Source organism: Volvox carteri (genome assembly GCF_000143455.1).
Source record: "Volvox carteri f. nagariensis unplaced genomic scaffold VOLCAscaffold_68, whole genome shotgun sequence".
Lineage (NCBI taxonomy): Eukaryota > Viridiplantae > Chlorophyta > Chlorophyceae > Chlamydomonadales > Volvocaceae > Volvox > Volvox carteri.
The window spans coordinates 202,438-212,094 of NW_003307611.1; the positions used below are offsets into that span (position 1 = coordinate 202,438).

At 55.6% G+C, this 9,657-nt stretch overlaps 2 protein-coding genes across 2 annotated transcripts in view; both read right to left on the minus strand.

Annotated features, from left to right (window-relative positions):
- Positions 1–1,382, minus strand: part of VOLCADRAFT_107508 (uncharacterized protein) — a gene marked incomplete at its 5' end in the record, with an annotated part of 8,920 nt that extends 7,538 nt beyond the window's left edge. The window contains 4 exons of the mRNA XM_002957028.1: positions 521–613; positions 961–1,010; positions 1,116–1,182; positions 1,281–1,382. Of these exons, the coding sequence (XP_002957074.1) occupies positions 521–613; positions 961–1,010; positions 1,116–1,182; positions 1,281–1,382 (312 nt within the window). The remainder of the gene's footprint in view (positions 1–520; positions 614–960; positions 1,011–1,115; positions 1,183–1,280) is intronic.
- Positions 1,383–2,592: 1,210 nt separating this feature from the next.
- On the minus strand, positions 2,593–8,970 carry VOLCADRAFT_67807 (uncharacterized protein; the record flags this gene model as incomplete). The annotated part of the gene is made up of 11 exons (XM_002957029.1): positions 2,593–2,726; positions 2,983–3,152; positions 3,546–3,732; positions 4,244–4,322; positions 4,860–4,966; positions 5,442–5,660; positions 6,328–6,506; positions 6,750–6,899; positions 7,179–7,269; positions 7,884–8,005; positions 8,489–8,970. Coding segments are annotated over 11 exons (1,920 nt in total), but the record flags the coding sequence as incomplete, so codon positions are not given.
- Positions 8,971–9,657: the final 687 nt, after the last annotated feature.

Below are 9,657 nucleotides of genomic sequence, written 5' to 3' on the forward strand. Positions count from 1 at the left end.
GCAGGGGAGGGCGTCGTTGGGCTAGGGGGCCGCAGGGAAGGGTGTCGTTGCGCTAGGGGGGTGCAGGGGAGGTTGTCAACCAAGCACCTCCACCCCCTTCATCCCTTCCCCCTTCACCTCCTCCACCGTCGCCACTGCCACCATCTCCACCTCCGCCCCGCATCCCCCTCTCCTCTCTCCCCCCCATATCCAACTTTGCTATCTTCCTCCCTTCTTCAATGTGTGTTCACATCACCCGATGATGCAAAAGGAGGAGAAACATTTCTATAAAATACCTTATGGACTACGGTCTCACCTGTTAGGTTGTCGGGGCTCCACTGCATTTCCGCCTGGCCCTTCGGCGGACTCTGGACTCCACTCCATGTCCACCACCACTGGAGACGAGGCGCCTACACTAGTGTACTGACAGTACTGACAGGGAGGACCTAGCTTCAAATCGCTGATGATCTACATGTGACGTGTCTGCTAGTTTCGTTTATTGTACCTGTTTCATCTCCCATGCATTCCCATCCGTTCTCACCTGCACCTCCGTCGCCAACCGTTGCTTCTTCAGTGGCAACAATACGGATCTCCACCTCTCCATCCGCCCCAATGTGTCCAGGTGATCCGTCACCTGGGAATAGCAGGGCATACGTCCACGACACCATGAAGGGTTCATCGTCGTCCCCGCAGTCGCATGTGATCACATGATGGCAGCTCCGGTGACGGCGACTCAGGCCACATCATTGGCAACATGACGCGGTTGCCCGTGACGTCGCCTGAGTCGCCGTCACCGGAGCTGCCATCACCACCACCCCGCCACCACCCCGTTCACCCCATCCCCTTCACCTCCCCTGCCGTCACCACGGCCGCCATTTCCACCTCCGTCCTCTTCACTGCGGCAATCCCCGCCCCCCCATCTCCGTGGCCGCAATCACCCCCACTACCCTCTCTCTCCCCTGCATTCCCATCCGTTCTCACCTGCACAGCTGTGCCGCCGTTGCCCCTGACGTCGCCTGAGTCGCCGTCACCTGAGCCATCATCACCACCACCCCCTTCAACCCATCCCCTTCACCTCCCCTGCCGTCACCAGTGCTGCCATTTCCGTCCTCTTACCTTATGGACTACGGTCTCACCTGTTAGATTGTCGGGGCTCCACTGCATTTCTGCCTGGCCCTTCGGCGGACTCCACTCCATGTCCACCTCCACCGGAGACGGGGTGCCTGCGCTGACAGGGGGGACCTCGTTTCAAATCGCTCATGTCCTACATGTGACGTGTGTGCTAGTTTCGTTTGTTGTACCTGTTGGGTCCGGTTTGTTAGCTTGCGGCTGTGCTCCCGCACCAACCACCGAAGGGCCCGCCGGAACGGGAGCTTGTTGCTGAGGACATTCATCTGCATCATATTGGACGTCGCAAGTTTTAACCATACATAGTAGCTGTCAATGTATTGCAGCAACTTCTCACTGCGTCCAGCGATCATCTCGTTAGGAGCCACGGCATCGAGGCCAAAAAGCTCTGTGCCATTATTACCACCATGAGGCTGGACGCACTGATGCGTGATGACGTGATTATATGCATGAGACGTGCTATGATACTTGCGTCCGCAGGACACACACGTAATTTCAAATTTCGACAACGCATATAGTTGACCGCGGCAGAGGTAACGTGGATATGTTTTAACTGAAGGGGCCATCTTTATTAGCTATTATTACATCTTCAACAGAAAGCAGGACTTGCGAACAGATGCTGTGTGCATTTGTATGTTCTGAAGGGCCCTACAGCCCTTCATTCTGGGACAAGCGCAGACTTAACGAAACCTTACGTTTGGAGTATTTGTACAGTCATAAGTAATTAAAACAATCCCTGGCATGGCGATATTACAAGGCTTTTGCATGCTAAGTGGCCATTTCAGCCGAACTCCGTCGATATGCTCTGAAGGCCCCTCAGCCCTTCGTTATGAAATGGGCACGAATGAGCACGAAACGACAACTAGATGAAGGGATTCCCGGGTATCGAAGGGAAGCTGGTTCCCAGAGTGGTCCATCCATGCGTCAAACCTATTGATGACGGACAGGTTCCAAGCCTTCATCCCCATGCCGTACCCCGACGCATCAACCATGCAGGGCAGCGTTGGGCCTCTGCCCTACACCACGTCAACCCACATCAACAGTCGTCGCTTTCACGGTATATAACACGCCATCACACTGCGCAAAATCCAGTCGACGCCTGCCAATACAACCATCCAAGCCGCATAACACCGATGGTCAACGATATCAACGAACAATCAGAAAACGCCGACACCACCACGCGAACCAGGCATCCTCCGCTGCTCAGGGTCCGCTACAAACGACTCGTAGACACAGACCCTGCCTGCGCTCTCCCAAAACCCCAAGCGTGTGCCACTGTTTCGCCGCGTCCCAGACACGCGCTCTCAGGAGGCTGCGGTCCCTGAGCTTTGCAAGCCCCCTTGCATTATGATACGAAGGAATCCCTATGCATAGCGTTGGGTCTTGCCACACGCACTGGTACGCACAGCCAAGGCAAGCGCAGGAGGCAGAGGCCGGTTGTGTAAAGCTGCAGCTGGTGCGGCTGCTCGGCCGGCGGCTGCCGCTCTAGTGATGCGCCTTGGGCAGCGCGATGCTGTAGAGCAGGTCCACAAACGTGCTGGGCGCGTCTATGCTAGTGGACCCTAGAATCACGTCCCGATCCAGCTCACGCGCCAGCCGATGAGCCACACGCATTTCGCCTGGTGGGAGAGACACGCGGGTTGGCGCACGAACCATGTGAACCATGGCACCGGGTTAGGGAGAGACCGTGTGAGATTGTGTCGGTTCCGGAGATTGTAAAAGTGCAAGGAAACTTAACTTGAAGGATGGAGGCGGAAATCGTTGGGTCGGCCCTACTGGAATTCGTATTTAGAAACCGATAATGGTTCTAGACGGTTGATACTTTATCCGGAGCTAGATCTCTGGCTTCTCCTCTTCCTCCCGCGCCCATCCCACCTCTCGTGGCCCCGCCTATGATGAAGACCACAAGGCGCCGCCCCGAAGGCCCCAAGCCGGAGCCACCCGCCCCGTCCTGGTTCCGCTTGGCCCAATTCAGGCCGGAACGTGCCGTCCGAGCCGAGGCTGCGACTTTGGAAGGGTCACTGTCGGCCCCGGAAGAGGGCGGCCTGGGAGGAGAGAGTATGACGGGAAAGACAAGCGACCCCAGTTGCCACTCAACGGCGAACGCGGAGAGGCGGGATGCGAACGCGACGGGTGAGCATGCGGAGAAGGAGGGATGGCGTGTAGCGCGGGGCGGTAGGACCGTGACCCAAGCAAACGTAATGAGATGGCTCGACGTCGTCTTCATGTATGCAGGGCGTTTCAGCAACAAGGAGCGGCAGCACCAATATTCTCCAAAATAATGGACATGACATGGCAGGAGCGTGAGCGGAAGAAGAGGGAACGGAAAACGATACTGTGTAAGAGAGAGCATGAAGACGCGCCTTCTACCAACATCACTACTGCCGCTTTGTAGGTGGCGCCAGCAGGGCGTTTTGCCCGCGCAACCTTTTGCTAACCTGACATACGGAAATTTCTCCGTGCTCATCACTCCCATCGCCATGTCCGTCACCAAGTCGTGCAGCAGCGGCTGGAAGCGGTTGAGCGCGTATTCATCCTCATCGCCGTTCTTTTTGCGCGTGGCCTTCACGGCGTTCTTCTTCTTGCTGCCCCCAAAAAAGCTTTTGCTGCCTTCCGACGGCACGGCTGCCGAGAAACAATAAGGGATTACGAGGCCGACAGAAAGGGGAGCAGGCGCGCTAGAATCAGCTTGGACGGGAGCGTGTGCATATACACGTTTGGCAGGGCTTGAAGGTTTCAGCGGCAATTATTGTAGAAAGGCAAGCCCGTATAGTATTTGGTTTCAAGGCAACGATAGCCATATAGCCACCTTGCTGGGGCAAGGCCAAGTTTAGCAACGAAGCCGGTCGTGATGTTAATCCTGCGATGCTGCTGTGTCGTCGGACGGCTGCGAAAGTCGATACTAAGCAGCATGGTGCATCGGTGGCTTTCTGCGCTATAAGCAAGCAACCACACGAATTCAGGTACAACTACCGGTACACCTGACAACATGGGATGGAGAAAAGTGCTGGCATGGAGGCACCCGCGACCGTCAATGGACCCCAAATCCACGCCCATGACCGCGGGAATCCGCAAGCTATTCTTCCCCGAATCCGCTGCTGCATTCTCTTTCCCCCTTTCCCGCCCGCTTACTCACGTGTGTCCATGACGCGCACGCCCAGCCGTGTAAGGCCTTCGCACAGCGCCGACATGTCGTCCCTCGTGAGCCCCGCAGTCTGCCGAGCGGCATGCAGGTCAGTAGCGGTGGCGGGAGTTGGTGGGATACAGCGGATTCATGTAGGAAAAAGAGGAGTGCGCCCCGACAGGGATATCGGAGCGGGTAGGATACGCCCCGGTTGACAAGTGTCCAATACATCCAGAAAAAGACGATCTACCTAGGGATGCAGACGGTATCTTTCAATTGCCATACATCTCCGGGTAAATGGCCTTGAGGTTTGCCGCAGCCTGATGATGAGGCGGCACCCCGTAACGGCACCTCGTCCCTTGCGGGCATGGACACCACCACGTCCTCGAGGGTGCTGACACGCCCCTAATCTTCAAACATCCATTTAAGAGCTCACCTTCCCGGAGCACTGACACGCGGAGCCTACCGCATCCGGCGCCAGCGTTTGTGCGGAATCGCAGACCTCGGAGCCAGCATGTGGGACATGTGCGTGCCGTAGGCATGCATGTGCTTGTCCAGACCACTTTCATGATGAATCTACATTACGCCGACCGCACCCGCACCTCCGCGCCTGCTGCTGCTCACTTACCTTCTGCCACTGCTGCCGCTTGGTCTCATCCAGCTTGCCCGGGTGGGTCGCCAGGTAGCATGCCAGCAACCGCAGCTTGTCCGAGGGGTCCATTTGAGACTGGTGCTCTGTGGGTCAGCCCCAGCCCACATCACGCGGGGCCAACCACACCGAATCCAGGGGGTTCCAGGTTTTGGTTAGGGATTAACCAGGTCAAGCCGATTTAAGCCGAATCAAGCCGAGGTGAAGGGGTCCAGATGTGAGCTTGGTAGTCGCGGTGAAGCTAGGGAAGCGGATAAAGGTCGATGCTAGGGCGTTTATGAGAGGACCACGGAGTACGGATGCCCCATATTCCCCGCCCACCACTAACGCAGCAGCACAACTACCCGATATGACCTTTCCTTGGCAAGGGCATTACACTCAGCCTACAGTCATTCACGCATCTCTTCCCCATGCGTTGCTCGGTCGATACCCTAACATCCCCCTTCTAACAATTACTCCTGCCACACTCCCCCCCCCACATCAATGCACAACTTACATCCGCGCCCGCGCTCAGAGCTCACAGATAGACAGACAGGCAGACAGACAGACAGACAGACATACCTGTGAGGAACGCCAGAAGGTCCTTGGAGTTCTTCTCCCCAACCACCACGTCCTGCTCCAGTTCGCCCACGTCCGTCAATGCCCGCGCATGCGTGGCAGTTTGAAGCTCGGTGCTCAGCTGGATGTGCATTGCCAGTCGGCCCAACTGCTCCCGGTATTGCGGCAGTGCAATAATGAGTTGACGGATATTCGACTCCGACATCGCGTCGCTGCCCTTGCCTAGACCAGTACCTGGCGGCGAGGCGGCGGAGGGCGGAGGCGAAGGTGTGCGGATGTGTAGTGCACGGCGAGCAAGGCAAAGAGGATGCGATGTGAAACGACGCGATGTGGAATGTAAAGATGGAGCTCGGTAGGAACTTGTACGAGGCCTCCCTTGTAAAAGGCCTCGAGGATGTATACGGGTGTGCTTGAGGGTTAGGGAGATACCAATGCAGATCAAGGACAGGGCTTCGACGCCAATGGATTGCTGAGTTTCAGAGGAGCAGAGCAACGCAACATGGAACACAGCTGTGCGGATGGGTACTAAACACGAGGGCCGTCCTCTCTCACGCTGCTGCTATACTGAGAGCCGGATAGGTGGCAGTAGTTCCCAAGTGCTGTCTTAACCTGCATACAGCAATTAACCACTTGCAAAGCATTCCCAATGCGTTCTCTCTGAAACAGAACAAAGGTAGGATCTCGGGCCATACCCTAATGCAAGCACATGGGGTTAAATACACGAGGTAAATGTGCCTCACGCGTTCTTGCTACAAACAGCAAAGTAGAGGGGATTGACTTTGCTTCTAACTGGCTTCGTTGCCTTGCCCCTGCTGGCCGCTTTACACCGTTTCGCTTCACAATACAGTCATCGGAACTGACGCCCTCTCCCTTGGAGCCCGTCTCGGACCCTCACCAGCCGCCTTGGCCGCCTTGTTCTTGCTCCGGAACTCATCAAAGCGGGCATGCAGCGTCGTGTACACGTTCGCAATGAACATATGGCGTAGATCCAACCACAACTCGTCACCCTCCTCCAAGATAGCCTCCCGCGGCTCCGGCTTGCCGCCGCCCTGGCTCTCCACCTGATACCTGCTCGACACACGGCAAAGCATCGCTTTACTTTTTTCCTAAAGTAGCTCGGCGGTGCATTCCCTCCTAGCGCAGCCAAGCAAGTCCTCGATGTGCGTCTGGCCCCCGGCCACGAAGGGAGCAGTTCACCTCGCTCGTGCAGTCACTTAGCCTGACCCCTGGGCCTCCATGTCCGGATGATGACTGGGCTGCTGGCAATCCCAGAGCAGGGCGTGCCAACCCATCAATTGATGCCGCTCGCACCTGTAGACTTTCCCTTCGAGGCGTAGCAGGTCGTATGCCATTGCCTCGTACGACCATTCGTGAATGAACGGCGCCACGGCGTCGTATGATCGATCAAGGATTAGCACGTCGCACGTCTCCTGCAAAGTGCAGGGACGAAAATCACTTCTGCTACTCCTTGGTTGCAGGTTGTACCGCTTCCAATAAGGCCGAATCACCCTTATGGCTGGGATGCAGAAGAAGCTTGTAACATCGCCAGAAAACAGGTTGCGACCCCACTTCCTATTCCTTTTGAAAGCATATCAAAGGTGTTTTTGTCATCTAATGGGAAATCATCGAATTGTTCCATTACTTTTCGTAAGTTACGTTTAAAATTTGGCTCCTTGGGAAACAAAAAAACTATTTCCCGCAGCCCTAAAAGATCAGAAGCGCCCCCGAACTCGCCCACACAATCCCACCGTTGTCGGCCATGTTGGGACCCGCTTTCGGTCGGGGGATTGCAGGTCCGGGGATAACATCGTCATCGCGGACACACATTGCGCTTATGCTACCGCTCGCAGCAGGATAATGCTACCTCGCCCGCTCGTAATCTGGCGCGCCTAAAGCCCCAAATACTCAACAGCCCCTCCGCCAAAAAGCTTTGCCACCTTGAGACAAAAAAACGACCGGCCGAACAGGTCGGCCCCGCCAGCGAACCCGCAAGTTGTCTAAAAACTGCGTTCCGTAATCCGCCAAAGGAGCAGCTTTCGTAATCTGAAGTAAGCATGTGTAGCCTGTCGTGGTCCACCCACTGCCACCGGCACTGTCCACCAATGCCCAGTCTTCGACAATGCTCAGCACCCGCACCTTATTTGGCAGCTGTCCTGCACGCTGCAAGCCAGAGAGCCTGTCCACAAGTCGTGAGGCGAGCAGCTGCGGAAGCGAGCCCCGCAAAGCCTGACCCGGCGGGTCACCCGGCTGCGGCGGCTGTACTGCCTTGTACCTGCGTCGCGCAGAGTGGATCGCCTTCGCATTTATCCTTCCTGCAAGCATGCTTGGACGAGTCCCTGGGAGATAGGGACGACGAGAGGAAAGCGCGTACACGCAGCCCTCGTGCATGGACGGCATGGACAAGGTAAAATTGCCATACAGACCGAAAGGAGATCTACAGGGCACAGCCGGCGTACCTTACGGACGGGAACTCCTTTAACGACGTAAAGAGCGTCGCCAAACGGGATGCGATTGCGTCCATTTCCTTCTTAACAGCCGACTGGTTGTCAGCTGCATCGCCCAGGAGCCTGCCGTTGGTGTGTGCGTGCAAGGCAACCACGTTCTCGTCGGTAAGGAGTTTCAATTAGCAGCCGTACGCAAGCGATCACACGCAGCATAGCATCCGGCGCAGATGTCCACACACGCCGGCCCGGGTGCAGGGGCACACAGGGCCTGATGGACACCACCAGTCGGACAGACTCCAGGGAGCCAACTAGCGCCTGTACTACAGACACGGGTTCCTAAATCCTAGTGCGCTTTTCACGCTGATGCCTACCCAGGATTGGCGGACACCCAAGATTTGCACCGTCGCACCTGGCATCTAGCGCAGCCCCTGCAACTGTACACTTATACCGTGCTATACCCAACTGGACTACCCTCCATTTTATCGCCGTCTTCCCTTTGCCCTAAATATACTCCCATCGACACGGAATATCCCCGTTTCGCAATAGCGCCATGGGTTCTCTCCCAAGTCCGAAAGCAGGTGGGTGGCGTACCCAGCCATAACTCACAAGCGAGCTGCCTCCGGGTGGTCTGTGACCATAGTGCGCGAATCCACTGTCAGAAACTCCAGGTTGAGCTCCTTAAGGGTCTTCAGAGACTTAACCAGTCGTGGGTTTGCCTTCAGTTTTTCGAGACCCTCCGTCTGAAGCTTGTTCGAGAGGAATATATGTGCGGACGGATACAGCTGCTTCGCACCAGCCTTGCCGATTCCTGCTGTCCCGGTCGGACCCCCGAAGTCATCCAAAACCCGCGCGATGCTCTGGGGGCTGGGTTGGATAAAGTACACGGCGGCCTGCTGCAGCGGCTCTCGCCGCTTTGCTAGGTCCTCGACGACGGATACATTGCACTCAAGAATGTCTGACATGCGTAGCGTAGACGAGAGAACGTGTGTTGTAAACTCGTCTAGAATCAGTACTTTCCAGCCACACCCAGCACTGTCTATAACGCTGCCCAACATGTCCACCAGAATTCGTTCCTTGACGGCTTTCCGGCATGACTCTGCGACCAAAAATCCGACGGGAAATCTTGCAACTAGCTCCCGAAGCCAACCGCTCCAAAGCCCGCTGTGCGAGCATGCATAAAGGATAGGTAGAGGTACCCCATCATGAAGCTAAAGCATCATCAGCGCGATACTCTCCAAGTTAACTGATAAACGGTTGCCCCTCGGGCAAGATGACCACTAAGCCCCAGCCTATACACCTCCAAGATCAATTTCTCTATGTATTACACGTGCAGACTGCACAGATAAATACACGTGTGTGATGCTTACCCATGGTGCCAAGGTAAACACCTCAAAGTATCCAAAAGCGAAACTTTAAATCCAGCAGCTGCACACCGATGAGATGTTCTATCTATTCAACTATAAAATAGCTGATGCATTAATATGCCCGCCTAACGAAGTAGCTGCTGGCTCAGCCTATTAAAAGCCCTCACAGTTGCTGATAGGCAAATGTAACGTATACATAAAGAGTATGGTTAACCTAGGAGCAGCATTTCCAATTTGAACTGTCCAAAGCGTGCCTTTTCTCAACCTGGTGAAAGGCTAAATTGGCAAATGCACATTATTGTGCAATTGGAAGACTTTCAGCATGGTTGAGTCTGCAGAAAAGACCTATTGTGACAGGAAGCAGCACCTACAATGTTCTCCACCTGTCGTACGGTACCTAAACGGCAAGCC